Source organism: Stegodyphus dumicola, chromosome 5 (genome assembly GCF_044657685.1).
Source record: "Stegodyphus dumicola isolate Sdum_Otavi_A_Nest chromosome 5, ASM4465768v1".
NCBI classification, from domain to species: Eukaryota; Metazoa; Arthropoda; class Arachnida; order Araneae; family Eresidae; genus Stegodyphus; species Stegodyphus dumicola.
The window spans coordinates 208,260,300-208,277,487 of NC_140772.1; the positions used below are offsets into that span (position 1 = coordinate 208,260,300).

The following is a 17,188-nucleotide window of genomic DNA, read 5'->3' on the forward strand; positions in this document are numbered from 1 at the left end:
TATTTATAATTAACACAATAATTTATTTACTTCTAATTTTTAAAAGTTATTTTAAAATGAAACATGCACAATTCCTAATTTTAAAAAATCTGATGTGTACACCAAGACTTCCTTGTCTGGAATATTAAATTATACACATTTTTTCTTGCATTCTGTTTAAACTTATTGGATTCAATTATATGTACTTCGCCGACAGCGCATAAACCACAATAGAATAAGTGCATTCTTTAAAATTCACTCTATTTGTTTACCATAGCGACACTCTGGCGCTAGGTTCACTTAACAGTATTATATTTCGTTCATATTATAACTCAGAATGCACAAAATTTGTATCATTTAAAGAATTATCTAATCATTGCCACATGTTCTATTCAAACACTATAATAAAGCTAGAACGATGTATAAAAGAAATTAAGCAAACAAAACAAAAAAGAAACAGTTTTTCACAGACGATTGAGTATTTCTCATTCAATTAACTCAGTTCTCACTTCGTGACAAGGCAAAAATACATAAAAACTCAAAATATCTCTACTAAAAATTAATAATTATTAAAAATTAAGTAAATCTTAAACACTTATTTCCTCGAAAAAATTTCAGAAAGGATTAAGCATGATTTAAATCGCAATAATAAATGAGGCCTTTTATCTTTGTTGTTGCGAAGCTACGTTTCTTTAGATTGGCAACAAATTGACTACTCAGCTGTTTCAAATGTAAACAAGCAATGGCCGCCATCGAAATAGGCTTAGCGGCACTTAAACAACTTTTAAATTGTTGATAATTCTAAAAATATTGCGTACAGATTTACTAAAGGAATAAAACCCTTAACCGGAAGATAAAAACAACATAATTCAATCATTTTTAAAGAAAAAAATGTACAATTTACAAACATATAAGAGTAAAGAAACTGAGATCACTGAGCCGGGTAACAGAGTGGATATATTTATAAATATATTTATATATGTTTGGCGCGGCTGATTGAAACCAAAATACGAGGTGCACATCTACATGTTATAATAGTCCTATGTACAAAATTTCAACGTTCTGTGGCTACTCGTTTTTGAGTTATGCGAGATACGTACGTACATACGTTCGTACAGACGCCACAAAAAATTCTCTTCAGACTTCATTTTAAAGCAGTTTTTTAGTTTTTTTGGAGGAAAAGAGTCTTTTATTCTGCCCTTACGTATAGATATCACGCAAAAACATTATTAAATTGCATTCGAAAGCGGTCAAAGTGGATATTTTCGTTGAAATATGCTGCCTGAAGCTTTTTGCGATTACAATACTTCCTTTTTACTTCGTACAAAGAAGTAAAAAGATTAACATAAATTTATCACACTACTAAAACACATGAGAATGACATAGTTATTCGAATGCTAATAATTTGATAACTTTAATTAAAAAAATTCTTACAGTAGTTCCCACTGTGTTATGATTTCTTGAAAAAGGATAGAAAGCTCCAAGAGCATGCCATCTGGCACAGAGTTCAAGTGAAGCATTGCCATTGAAACCACATATATCTGAACCAATCATAGGCATTCCATAAAGGTTAAAATTTAGTAAAGCTAAAAAAAAGAGAAAAAAGTACCTGTCTACTACCAATCTATCTATATACACATCGAGAAAGAGAGAGAGAGATGTATTTATTTTTACTTTATCTCTATGTATGTATATAGATATACATACATAAAGTAAAAATAAATATAAGACATTTAAATCCATTCCACATTCAACTTGGAACAAACCATTCAAAATAAAATCAAGAAGCACAGTGACTCTGCAAAGGTGCAAAAAATGCATAAATCAAAAAAGAAAATAGTAAAAAAAGTTATTCATATCCTTCGTCACATCATCATCACAGGGTTGGAGCAACAAAAAGTAAATGAATTGGCCTGTTTCTAGACTGATAATGACCAAATTATAAATTAGAATTTAACACTTTGAGAAACATAGAAAATTATATCTTCATTGGTCATTTGTGCGATTGTCAGTTCAGGAACAGGTTGATTCATTTACTTCTTCTGTTATACTATCCCCTTGATGAAAGTAAATATGAGAAGGATATAAATGATCTATTTTTTACCTTTGGTTTACACATTTTTTGCATCTTTTCATGCAATTTAGTCACTGTGTTTTTCGATTTTATTTTGGATTTTTTTTTTTTTTTCTTCCCTTTCTGAACTGAATATGGAAAGGATTTACATGCCTTATTTTATTTTTATTTTAAAATATAAAAATAGTAAAAAGTACTTTAAAAAAGTAAAAATAGTAAAAACATTTTATTTTTACTTTAAATACCAGTTGTTGCAGCTATCAGCACATAAATAGAAAAGGTTTTAAATTATTGCATCTATATCTCTACATATATAAAGAAAATAAGAGGCAAAAATTTTAAATAAATTTTTTATACCCGTCCTGCACTATAGCCTTGCCTTGCTTTGACTCTAATTTACTTTTAACTTTAAATGCTTTAAGTTTATCCATCTACATATACATAAAAGTGTACACATATATTGGATATGTAAAATGAAAATTTTCTTTTCAGTTCTTGGGTTCCAGAAACCCACTTGAAAAAATTTATCCAATCACTAGGGTACAGCTAGCAAATATTGATGATTCACAAAAACGCATCAAGCTTGAACTCTTAGTTACTGATAACACGCAAATATGGATGTCTCTATTCTGGTTCCAAAAATTAATGCTTGAAACAGATGCCTTTCCCTAGTTTGGGATCAAGGGTTGACATTCTAATAGCAGCAGATGCCTTTTGGATTACGAACACAGGAAATATAAAACAAATTTTAAAGGTTCTGTACTATTATTGAACTATACTCTATTTGGGGATACTCTCAGCAGAAATGCAAATAATGAATCCCAATTTAATTCCATTGACATTCAAAATTTGTGTGTCAGTGAAAGTATATTATTTGCTTTTGAATCAGTGCCTGTAAATGAAAATTTAAATGATTTATTGTGTTATTAAGTTCTGGGAGGTTGGACGTTAAATAAAAAAAATTACCTCACACTGGAAGAAAAAATGTGTAAGATGCACTTCTATGACATTTATACGAAGCTTTCAAACAATAGATTTTACGCTGGATTACCAATAAAAAATGACAATAAAAGTGTGAGCGTTTTAAAAAAATGCTGGCTTGAAAAAGATTTCTCAGCATTGAATCAAGATTAGAAAGAAATCCAAAATATCAAGAAATGTATAATAAGTTCATGGACGCATATTTAAAATTAAATCATATGAAAATTATACTACTTTATGAGAAAAAATATTAAATATATTAAATAAAACAAATTATCAACCTGATCACTTTGTAATAAAAGAAAATAGTGCAACAACTGCCTTTGAGAGTTTTTTTGATAGTTTCGTGCTAACATCATTCATCAGGTATATCACTCAATGATAAATTAATGGTTGGCCCTAAATTGCAAGATGATAATTTTTTATATTTTGATTTGATTCCTTTATTAAAAATATGTCATTCATTCAGATATTGCGAAAATGTAGCAACTAGTACCAGTACTTGACTCCAATGCTGATTTACAAAGAACAGTATGGAGAAGGTCTCCTACAGATAAATTGGAAGAATATCATTTAAAAATTGTTAGTAATGGTACCTCCTCCACTTTATTTAGCCATTAGAGCTCTTTAACAACTTCCTCACGAAGACACAAAATTTCCGTTAGTTAAAGATATCCCACTGTGTGACTTTTTATGCTGAAGATTTAACTCAGTGAGACTAATTCCATCGCTTCTGGATTAAGTTACAGAGAGAATTAATTTTACTTTTTGATTACGGTGAATTCAAACTCAAGAGATAGTTATCAAATGAACCAAATTTATTGAATATTTTGCTGGAGATTACATCGAAATCAAAATTTCACTTGCTATTGATATTGATAATTCAGTAAAGGCTTTAGGAATGCACTGGTATGAAGCATCTGATTATTTCTTTTTTAAGGTTCACCTTACCATAGAAACTGGAAATATAACTAAACGAAAATAATTTTAGAAGTGTCAAAATTGCATGATCCTCTTGGTCTCATGGGACCAGTTTTAGCCAAATTAATTATCCAGAAACTTTGGATAGCTTAATTGGAATGAAGAATCACCATATGAACTAAAATCGAATATCTGAACTTTAGAAATTCCTTTCTGTGATCTTGAAAAGCTGAAAATATTATAATATGTAATGACTGATAATTTTGCTACCTTTCAGCTCCATTGATTTTCAGATGCATTTGAAAGGGCTAAAGGAGCTGTTCCATATTAAGACGCAAGTATTCAGCTTTTGACATTAAAAATCCCCGTCTCGGCATTAAGTGACATTACCTTGCTTAGAATTGTGTGGAGCTGTTCTATTGGCCAATTACTAACAAAGTTAAAAAAAAAAAAAAAAAAACTTAAATGTGAATATCAGTTTAATGCACACATAGACAGTTTATAATTCTATCATGGATTGAAGCCTGCCAAGAAAGTGGAGGACTTTTTGTGGTCAAATGAGTTTTATTAATACAAGATCTTACTCCTACTCATTGCTGGAATCACATTCCTTCAGTTCAAAATTTAGCTGATTTGATTTCTAGAGCTTTTCTAGATTCTTTAGAATTATTTATTGTAAGCAACCTTTTAGTTCAATGGTCCAAGATGGTTGAAAATGTGCAATATGAACACTGGCCAAAAATTAAAGATCAAGACAACTCTAATGAGGATATAAATGAAGAAAGAAGATCAAAATGTGAGATGTCAATTTATTACACCAGTACGGATCATGTCAAAACTCATCTTTTGGATTTAACTAAATATAGCTGTGTAAATTAAATTTATCATATGAAAAAGAAATTTAGTAACAGCATACAATAATAATTAATTGCAATTAATTTTAATATCATTTTTTAAAATAACACTTATTCAGTACAGCTTTTTGTGCATGGTCCAACAGGATCATTCAACATTCTATAAATTTTAAAACCATACCATAAGTTGTTACTATGACATACAACTTGATACTATGTTTCTGGTATTTGTTTGGTATGTCCTGTCTAAAAATAAGTCTGCCATATCACAACATCATCAATTCATCTAAAGTAATTTCTCATCGTAAGTGATACATTTTAGATAATCATGTGTCAAACAAATTCACCATAGCTCTGACTTTATTCTGTTGATCCTTTGAGGGTTCTGCATTCCGCTCTGGGATTTTTATGAAGTGCAGTGCCCTTAGTAATAATAAAAACCGATCCCTGTTCACATTATCTGAGAATATACATAAGCCAAACAGAGTATCTGTTTTCCAGTAATCCTGTATGCATCTCATGCATATTGTTTCTACATGCAGAATTATTCCCACAAATACCAATAATTCATCTTCTGTGGTATCCATCCAATTTGTTGAAAATTGAATTTGAGAATCTTTTTCTCATGGGGATAAAATATTTTACAAGCATAGTCACTAGTTTCAGAAACTATGTCGTCCAATATATTATCAGTAAAATAGTGGCAAAAGTAATTCATAAGATTGTCATCTGAAACAAGCTGCAGCAGACAAATTTTATGATAGAGAATTGTTTCATGGATGATGAATCATTTTCCCAAATTATGTTTTCTACCACAGCAGAATCATACTGTAGAAATGCCTCCCTTTGCATGATATGCTTGTCATCTTCATCTTCTAGATCCGAAATATAATGGGCATTTCTGGGAGAAAGGAATTCCTCATTACTGCCATTGTCATAAATAAAATCACTTAGGTAAGCATTTGATAGCTCAGCAAATAAATTTGCAATTTCATCAGACTTAAGAGGCCTTTTATTCTGCACTCTTTTCTTTTAACACAAAGCCCCGCAGAACTATAATCTGTACAACTCATGTTACAAGATAAATTTTAAATAATTAATAAAGCAATTAATTCAAACAACATACATTTGCAATTAGTTTCTAAACTTCACTCAATGCAAATATTGGCATACATACTGTGAATGTAATGCTGATTGAGTTGGAAAATAAACATAAGACATACTTTTTCGTATGCCTGCGCATGACTTACCTCACACAATGTAATAGTATGTAATTGGGGCTTCAGCAACTATGCCATATTATGTGCCAGCATGTTACTGATAGCAGACATTTTAAACAGTTTGATAAGAATTTGTTAGTCTGTGTATTAAAAAACATACTCTAATATGATAAATGATGAATATTAAAAAAAATTAACATGATGAGTAAGATATGCTTAAAACATATTTTGGAATACGGAATTCTTAATTGAGGCCTAAAATTAGAGGTCTCAATGTGTTATATTCAATACACACTGGTTATCATAAATTAAGGAAAAATTACAAAAACAGCGATAACTCCCTAAAAAATAAGCCAAACTGTGTAAAATTTGAATATGTTGCCAAATAAGAGTAGCTGAGTAAAACTCCAATATGCAAATTAGTGGCGCTGCACTCGGAATACGTCATCTGAGAGGAGCATAAAAGTTCATGTTTGAGAGCAAGCCCACATATTTCACTGTGATAGTGACATCAGAAATCTGAGATAGCCAATTCGTAGCAATGATCTCCAGGCAGCATTTGCCTGCAGAACTACGACAGAAAGCCATTGGGAGACTAGAGGCAGGACAAAGTCAAACAGAAGTGGCCAGATGGCTAAATGTGAGTCTTTCTGCGATTCATAGACTTTTCAGGCAATTTCAAATTACAGATTTGGCACCTAGGAGGTTCGGCCAAGGACGGCCAACTGCTACGACGAATGCCGATGACCGATATTTGACATTATGTGCACTCAGGAATAGAACCGCTACTCCATTGCTCAGGCGTCCGACTCTTCTTAGATCCTCCCTTGCTGCAGCCACCGGAAGGTTGGTGTCAACGTCAACTGTGGGTAGAAGGCTTCACGAAGGTGGTCTGTATGCGAGGCGAACAACCATTTGCGTGCTGCTCAAGTCACGCCATAGGAGGAACCATTTGCAGTGGGCACGACAACATGTCCACTGGACGCCTGAGCAATGGAGGGCTATTCTTTTACGGATGAGTCCAGGTTTAGTCTAGAACGCGATAGTAGGCATTATTTGATATGGAGAGAACCTGAAACCCGTTGTCATCCGTCAAACATCCGTGAAAGAGATGCATACGAAAGGGGCAGTGTCTGTGTTTGGGGTGGCATCTCTTTGGGTGGACGCACAGACCTACATGTTTTTCCAAGGGAAACCGTGAATGCTCATGTTTATAGAGATGACATCCTTGATGCTTATGTGTGCCCATATGCAGGGGCAATAGGTGATTCTTTCCTGTTACAGGACAATGCAAGACCACATAGAGCTCGCATCGTATATGATTATCTTCAACAGGAAACAATTTAGCACATGGAGTGGCCAGCTCGATCCCCGAACTTGAATCCTATCGAGCACATTTGGGATGCTTTAGGAAGATGTTTAGCTGCTTTCAATCTGCCCCCTTAGACCTTTTCCACGCTTGCAACTGCTTTGCAAGAGCAATGGCTCTCGCTTCCTATGGAACTGATAGACCGCATAATTGAAAGCATTACACATCGCTGAATGTGCTGCATTGCTTCTAGAGGCGATTATATTCCATATTGAAGGTACTTTTAATATAGCAAACTGACATCTTCGATTTGTTCATTTTATACACGTGCTAATTTCTTTTTATGTTATTTGATACCTTTCTATGTGTTGTATATTGTGGGTAAGTTTCATAAAATTCTATGAGTAAATTTTTCAGCAATCGTGATTTTTGTGATTTTTCCTTAATTTAGGATAACCAGTGTATATATGTGTTGTTCATTATTATGGCTTAGATATGCATAAAAATATTAAGCCATAAAAATTGATATTTTTTCTAAAACATAACTTCTTCCTAACTTAGCAAATGCATTAAAATGGCGAGACAAAAAAGTGAAAGGATTAAGATTTTTAAAAACTAGAAATAAGAGAAAATTATCCTAAAATATTTGGAATCAAAAGAACAGTTGTCTGATAATAGAAATCAGCTTGGAGAAAAATTACTTTTATATGTTTAACTACAAACAAAATGTACACAATCCATCTTAAAACTGGCTATCATTAACACATTTAAAATTATATCACATGTAAAGGTTAACAAACAAACTATAAGAATATATAGAAAAAAATATCATGCTAAGTAAAAATTCCCTAATTATTTAAATAACATGATTATTACATTTTAATCACTTTCATCATTTAAGCAACTTTCTTATATTTGTTTTCCAAATGAAATTGATATGAATTATTTTCCTCCTATATTTTGATCTAATATCTGCATTTGCATACTTAAGATGAAAAATAGTTGTTCAATTATTTAAATGAACATTTTTATACCATTTTTGAATGATAATAAACATCATGAGTATTGCATATAACACATTTAGACCTCTAATTTTCAGCCTAAATTAAAAATTTTACATTCTAAAAATATGTTTTAAGCATACCTTACACATATTACATGTTAATTTTTTTTTTTTTTTGCATCATGTATCATGTTACAGTATATGTTATAACAAACAATAATCTCAAAATAAATTTCAAGGAACAAAAAAGGGGAAAAAATGTTAGATATTTAAGCATACATTTCTAAATATCAACAAATTCTCATTTAAAAAAATTACAGAAATTTCTTACATGGAATGGTATAGCGCATATCTTCCCACGTAGAAAAAATATCTCCACTCCAGTGTCCGCTATAAACTCCCTGTCCAGCAAAGCTTGCTCGAGATATGATAAATGGTCTTTTACCTCTCACTTCTCTCAGAGCCCTGCAAAAAATACACACACAGAATTGCTAAAATGTGCTTAATAACACAAACACAAAATTGCTAAAGAGATGATGAAAGTGAGCTATGTTATCTTTAAATTACATGTATGTAGAGGCAAGAAAATATTTTGATTTTGTAATTAAGTTACAGTATGTGTTATTACTATTTGCATATCTCTTTCAGATAAATTTAGTGTCAGAGCAATAACTTCAATTTCGTATATAATTGGAATGCATTCATTTCTACCATTATTTCATTTTCACTTTTGTTCTCATAAGTGAATGAAAATTTAACAACTTATTAAAGTGATACGTATTTTGCTGCTTGTAAGCATTTACAACAACTGGAACAAAGAAAAAAAAAAAGCTATAGGAACAATTACACCAACTATTCCGCCTTTCAAAAGAAACATCATGTCAAATTTTTGTGCTCCTTGAAGATGTGTCCATTTCCGTTTAAATGCACAAAGAATTCCATAAGATTAATGTTGAAAAGTAATTTTATATATGTGCAGAGGTGCTGCAAATGCCCCCTTCCCCAAAGATCCGGCTATTTACCATTTTCTCCATGAGAGTGATTTGGAGTGATCAGTAAAGTGCTGGGCTTGAGATCAAATGTTTCTCGGTTCTATACTCATGAGTTGCAGAAAATACATGCGCTTCACAGGGGTCCTCTATCAGTAAACATCACTATTAAAATAACCAGCTAAAACTAAATCGGGAGCAACTGGTTCACTATAACTAGTGGCAGATAGGGCCTGTGGATGGCTGAGCAGATGCGTGGTAGGCCGGAGTGATTTCGGACCGATGAAGAAACTTGAACGATTGAATCAACACAAATCATTTGGCGAGACAGTTCTATGCGTGAGGGAGATGAATTCAACTGAAAATCATTACAAATTTGAATCTGATACCAAGTCAGAAGGAGAGAATGCTCTATCTAGTAATGAGCATTTAATCCAACTCTAAATGCAATTTTTGCAAAAATTGTGTCTTATGTGTATATAAATTACTCTTGAAATATAATTTATACAGTAGTGCATATGGCAATGTCTTTTTGCTCACAAGTTTGTACTCACCGTATTTATATGCAAGTTGAATGCAAAAGAGTTTTTCAAAATTAAGAATTGTAAAAAGTACATTAAAAGCTCGAGCAGTCATTGCCATTGATGAACACAGAGAAGGATATTTTGGCTAAAGCAAAAATTGAAGTATAATGGAGGAAATATTTGCCCAGGCATCTGGAATTAAAAATACTTAAAAGACTAATTATGAATCAACCGCTGTTTTGTTTACATAATTATTGAGTCACTGTTATTTATTGTTTGTAGTTTATTTGCATATATATTTATATATGAATAAAGTGTTACTTTTCTGCATGAGGCCCAGTGGCGCAGTGGCTAGCACATCGTGCAGCAGCACCACAGGTCCGGAATTTGAACCCTGGACTGGGCAAGGTTGACTCAGCCTTTCATCCCTTGATTTCCATCCTTTGGTTCGATAAAATGAGTACCAAGTTCGCTTGGGGACTAAACACTGGGGATCCTGTGACAAGCTGGCCACTTGTTCAGGGCATACGCTTACGCACCTCGATGTCCACTGTCAAGAAAGCAGATTTTGGGGCACTGCAGGCATTGGCTCGTTAGGGCTGTTATGCCACTGAGTTTAGTTTTTTAGTTACTTTTCTGCAAAGGTATATTTTTATTTTCTAAAATTATTTTTTTATGATGATGATGATGATGACAATGATAACTTATATGCATTCATACATTTTAGATAGGGTGGGCATATTTTTTCCCGCCGCCAGGGCCGATTTCTATGGCCAATCCGCCACTGACTATAACAGTTATAAAGGGCGGCATGAGACCAGTTAGATCTAACAAGAGGCGACAGTAAAGTAGCAGCCTTAGCTGCATATGTTTATTCTACGCATGTATATATATAAAAAAAAAAAATGCATAACATAATGCTATCAAGTTATGTACAACACATTCATAATTATAAAATGCAAAATAAATTTGAAAATTAACCCCCAAATTTAAGGGTAATAGAATTCTCATCACGCATTATAGTCTTTTACATATTTCCTGTTTTTTCCATTTTTTATTTATATTTATTTATTGATTTCACACAGTGACACCAAGAAAACATTTTACATAGCTAAGATCAATCACAGTTACAACACAGAAAATTTTAAAATGACAATAATAGGTAATACTAATAAGAAGGGAGAATTAGCATAGCAAAAGATAATATTAATCAACATTCAAAATTATAATCAACTTGCACATGAAATTACTTAATCAAAATTACAAAATCAGAATTAAATTTAAAAAAAAACTGAGACAAAAAGATATTTCACCTCTTTAATGAACAGTGCAGCCTATCAATATTCTAAATTTACCATTAAATCTCAGCATTCAAATCCTATGCTAAAAAGTAAACTAGAAAAGACTTCCCACCCTTTTTTTAAAAAGAAGAAAATTTTTTATCTATAATTAAAAGTGAAGAAGTTTTCTGAAGAATTATACATTTTTCAGCGACCTAGGTGAGCTAATTGCTAACCATTTGTTTACTTATTTGAATTAACAAGTAAATACATAACCAGAAAATGAGTCAAATGAATTTTTAAATAATAAATAATGAAAAATTACTACTCAGCAGATAAAATAGAATTTCAATCATTACTAAATATTATTAAAAATTCAAATGCTTTTAATAATCTTCATTAATATCTTTTGTTAAAACAAAAATTTCAATAATTTAATACTTATATAATTAAAATGATGAGATGATATCAGATTCAGTAAAGATATTTTTCTTCAACTTTTATTTCAAGTTACAATGCTGTTATTTATTACCAGCACAACATATGATATTATATCCGAGATTGATACTATAAGTTTTCATCTAATATTTCTTAATTTTGTAAGAAAAAAATGACATATTTATTCCTAAAATAAAAGTATCAAAATATAAAATACTAAGAAATCAAAACTAAATATGTGTGGCAGCAAGATTACAATCTAAAGTTAATAACACAGTAATGTCTGCACAGATCTGTCATGTGAAGAGGATGGATTTTTTTTTTCTTTTAATTTTCACATCAGTTTGCAGTGACTCAATATTGATACTATACCATTTCTTCTACTGAATAATTATTTCTTAAATTCAGAAGAATAAATAATATGCTAATTCCTAAAATAAAAGTATCAATCTATATAACAATTTGCAGCCAAAAAATTAATATGTATGGTAGCAAAACTGCAACCTGAAGCTAGTTAAATAGTGCCTGCACATATAAGTGGGATTAATTGCAGCAGTTTAATACAAGAATATCAGAGTGCATAAAACCAGTTCAAAGCCATAGCAAGATGAAACCGGGATTTAAGAGACTACATCATACATTGTCACACCACTAATCAACATATATTCATTCTTGACACTTCTTTCTGCTTCATCATTGCCTGCAATTTTTCTTCAATGATACATAATTATGTTTCCTGATTCTTCACTACCAAATAAGGTCATTATTGAATGTATCACGAAAGAGCCATTATAAATACACTAAAGCAATAAATTTGTCAAAACTCTACAAAACAAGTAAAAGGTTTAAAGAGCAAAAGGAAGGATGCACTCAACCTTTACAACAAACCTTCATGAACAAAAACTTATATAATTTGTATTTTTTACTGTTACACCTTTTAAATTGTGTTTTGAAGCAGCAATTTATATACTGTTAATTAATAAAAAATGAACAGCAAATTAAAAAAAAAAGAATAGAACAAATTACATACTGATTAGTAGCAACAGCCTCTCTATAGCCATATAAATTGTGCTCATTGTAATGGACAGTATTATAATGTTTGGCAGTCATACAGACAGTTTTATAACGCAAGGGAACATTAGTAGGAAGATAAGGGGGATCTTCCAGAGATGATGCAGGACAATCATTAAGTGACCCATTCACAAAGTTTGAAGGTTCATTCATATCCTAATTAAAAAGAGAAAGTAAATAATATTTACAGTTACTAGACAAAAGAAAAATACATATAATTTACTTAATTTATGGTTGAATGTAAATAATCAGGTTCAGAAAACTAACACAGAATTTTAAATTGAGTATGCAAGGAAATTAACACTGCAATTGAGACAGGCTGATTCAGTGGAGTCAGATTTCATAGTAAATAATGAGAGGAACTGGAGATCAAAGATTACCAAAAGTCATCATGTAAAAATCTTCAGAGGAAAGCACTAGGCCCTTGGCCCACAATGGCCTATCTGGCCACCTATTATGATGAAGATAATTAAATGGAAAAATCTTGGCTAAAATCATTCATCAGTTTTATTACTTGAGAAAGAATCTACAGCCATTACCAAACTGAATTTCGGAAGGTAATTATTAGCTTGAAATATCCACTTCATTCTCTTACGGGTCCACATGAAAGCTCATGATTATTTTAAAATTTGAATCGATTTCATTAAAAAACATGATGCAAATTTGTTATTAGGCAAATAAATGTGGGTCAACTAATCTCACACACAGAAAAATAGTAGACAAAAATGGACAATTAAAAACAAAAATTCCTTTAAATAAGACTGCATTTGTTGATGCTATAGGATGGCCTAAATGTGTACTTCAATAAAGAATCACATTTTTTAGCAATTTTCAGAAAAGATTTTACTATTTAAGACATTCAGTTTACTGAAAGGAATATATCAACACACAAATATGTTACCAAAATTAAATAATGTTGGTTTTTTTAATAAAGCATTATACACATTACTATCCTACATATTTATATAGTTTTTTAAGCTGGCATTAATGCAAATTGAATAAAAATAGCTGATAAGCATAATTAAAAATAAATGAATTCGCCAATTTTAAAAGTAAATTCTATTTTTTGAAAGAATAGATTCTGCCCAATTTTTGAGATTTGCTTACTTGCTGTAATAAATTCGAAAAATCATAAAAATGTTCAGTCAATATGCAGAAAGAAAACAGAATCTTATCATATTCAGTTATTTTAACATAACAGGGAATTTTTTAAATGATAATAATAATAAAATAAATAAATTATTTTCTTTCTTATTGACAGATATTTTTCAGCTTTAAAGTTTAAATAAAATTGCACACTGAAGATACAAAAAATACTATTTAAATAAATAGCAAAATTCAACTTTTCTTTCTTTTTTGAGGGGTAGGCATCATTTTTAATAAAAAGGAGATTATGCTTGTTTCTTGCGACTACCCTCTTTTGAAAGAGGCTTGTATGGTAGTATGGTCTCTTCTCTTCTTTCGCTACTTTTTTCTTCCGCATGATGATGAAATATTCTGTTACAGTAGACAGCAATACTTCAGTTGAACTATAGGATGCTGTTGAATGATTGCTTTTTCACAGCAGATTATTAACTGATTATTTATTATTTTAGATTATGAAGTGAATTATGTCATCTGTACTTTAATGTACACAATTGCCAGTAGAGTATTAGTGAAACCTTTGCACTGTAAAAAATTTTAAAACCAAAAGTGATTGATACATTGAACATAATTAAAAATTATTAAATTTTGATTATTAACATTTAGTTAAATCTGAAATTACTAAATATTTTTTGCTCGCTAGAAAGAAAAAGTTGTTCTTTAAAACATGATCGACCTCTTTTTATTAAAACTGTTATCCCACGAAAAATGAAATTTGCAGCTATTAAAGTTGCTCTTCATTATTTGAATTTGCTTACACAAATTGGAAAAAAACACTCACATTTAAAAAACTATCATTTTATATATGCATTTAAGTTTTACATAAAATTAGGAGCATATTTCAAAGAAAATAAAGCTTAGTGATTTATTTTATAAGCTAAATATTTTTAAAACCACAAATATTATATTGTTGAAAATTAGTATAAAAATATGTTTGCTTTTATTTGACTATAAATTTGTGAATTTTTTATGGGAAAAGGGTTGTCTGGAATTTTCAGTTTAGAAGCTCTAGGATTCACAAAAATAGAGTCAGAAGAAAATTTTGGAGATCCTCTTTTTTACTGCAAGAAAGTTATAAAAGAACACTGGCAATAGTCTGGAAATTAACAAGAATAATCAGTTAGAAAAATAAAATATGCAGGAACTGTAGTTGCATAGCTCAATGAAAGAGTTTTCCCATTTTAGCGAGATGCTTAAAATCCAGCATTGAATCTTTTCACAATGAGTGTATGAGTGCTCCCTGCCATTTATAATTCCGTATTTTGGAAATAAACTTATAAACATTTTTGTTTTCACATGATTTTGATAATACCTTCTACAATAATACATTTTTTTTTTCACCACGTGTGTTGAGTATAATTGCTTTGGAGCTGTAATAAAGTTCTATATCAACTTTATGCTCATCTGAGAGGACGAATACAAACCACTAATTCATAACATTATCATTATTATTTTTGAGCATCATTTAAAGAATATCTAGCAATAGAAATATATACTAACAATCCAAACTCCATCAAATTGAACTTCATTGTAGAACTTTTTGAACTGTTTTGTCCAATACGATGCTGCTGATGGATGACTAAAATCTGGATACACTGTGTTTCCATAATTCCAAACCTGCACAGAGTATACAAAAGTAATAAATTAAATTGAAAACCATTAATATTGAATTACAGTGTATTTGAAAAATTAATAAAATATTCAGTCATGAGTTTAAGTTTTTTTTTAAACATATATAAATGTATGCAAATAATTGACTGCATTACACAGAAGACTTGAAATTTGGTTTACTGCCCAATATTTTAGAAATCTGACAATAATAAGGACATTTCTTTTTTAAGCTTCCAAAGTTGATTAGTTAATTGACTAAGATAAACTACTTGAGGACCAGCTACCTATAAGAAGACCTTCTCCATAAAGGAATTAAGAAAAACTCAGTTGTGGTTATACTTGATACAAAGAAAACAATATAATATACTTTGTTCAAAATAAATCAATAAAAATTCTGCACTTATAAAATTGTCTGACAATTTCGAAATTTGATATGTAAGTACCTCATATTGAGACATGCATATGATAGAAAACATAGAGGCAAAGAATACACAGAGTGGAACTAAAGTGTACGAGAAACAAGCACTGTAAAACATGTATGTGTATTACTGCTTTGCCAATGACACATGTTGAGACTGCTTATTACTTATATGGCTTTGCTATTCACTAAAAAAATTAATGTTCACATAATGATGGGAGAACCAAGTAATTCTGACAGAAGTACTACATACCTGAAAGAAATTTGACTAACTTCAGGTATGTGCGCTAGTCATATTAATGAATCACTTGATATGAGGATCTGAATGATGACAGTTAGATGATGCTTGTATTGCTAGCTCTAAAAGAAGGCTTTTAACTGTTATCAAAGCAGCAACAGGCTTAGGATGACAACTTTTTGAAAGAATCATGCAATAATACAGTTGCTATACACATACTGAGAATTTTGTTACCTGCAATTTAGAACCACTTATCTATATCTTGTAGGACATAGTGTTTTGTAATATCATGAAGAAACAGCTTAAGAAGACTGGATTTCATAGTTGATGTTCACAGTGATCAGACTGGAGTGTTATGTACAGATTTTTACGATACACAATGAATCACTTTTTTGCTTCGGTACCAATGACTGCAAAATTTGTATGGAAGGCTCGTTCAATGATACTCATGACATATCACGGTGAAACAGCAGACACTCACCAAACTCGACATTATTACTCATCTACATGATCTATTGCGGGATTTAAAGCTCAGCAACTTACTTAAGACATCTTGGGTCTAATTGCATTGTTAATATTCTTGTATCTAGTGATGTATTTTTCAGACTGCCTGTCCATACATGCAGTACATATCAAGATACTGTCTTTTTTAGCCTGAGAGGTATTAAGATCTTTTCTTTAGTCAAATATGTAGAGATTGTATTAGAATACTGGTTACATCTTGCAATATGTATGAACTTCTTGAGTAAATATAGAATACCTAACAGTAAATTTTGCAATGCAGCTTTTGATATTAGCAAGTGCTGACCATATTAAATATTCTCATTCATTCCCATCATAGATATTCTCATAAATTTCCATATCAGAATACTATCTGTCTATGGCAAGAACAGCTTCCACCACGGTATCTGGCTGGTGGCGGTCACTATAGCAACATGGTTAGTATATTTCAAATAGGGACGACCAAGGGTTGCTTTATTGTTATTTTGTTTTTGGCGACTGTTGGCTGAGGAGAAAAGAGTTTATCATTCATCTTCTTGGTTTCATTCTAGCTGTACGCATTTTTTCTTAAGCCTTATATTATTACTATTAGCTATTTTTATTCTCGTTGTTATATCTTTTGTACTGGTATTTG

General features: G+C 31.0%; 1 protein-coding gene across 1 annotated transcript in view; it reads right to left on the reverse strand.

The window, feature by feature from the left end:
• LOC118185056 (lysosomal alpha-glucosidase-like) overlaps positions 1-17,188 on the reverse strand; it is a 71,914-nt gene that overhangs the window by 24,729 nt on the left and 29,997 nt on the right. Inside the window, exons 8-11 of the mRNA XM_035354848.2 lie at positions 15,287-15,403; positions 12,603-12,799; positions 8,673-8,806; positions 1,414-1,565 (exon numbers count right to left, since the gene is read on the reverse strand). Coding sequence (XP_035210739.2) covers positions 1,414-1,565; positions 8,673-8,806; positions 12,603-12,799; positions 15,287-15,403 — 600 coding nt within the window. The remainder of the gene's footprint in view (positions 1-1,413; positions 1,566-8,672; positions 8,807-12,602; positions 12,800-15,286; positions 15,404-17,188) is intronic.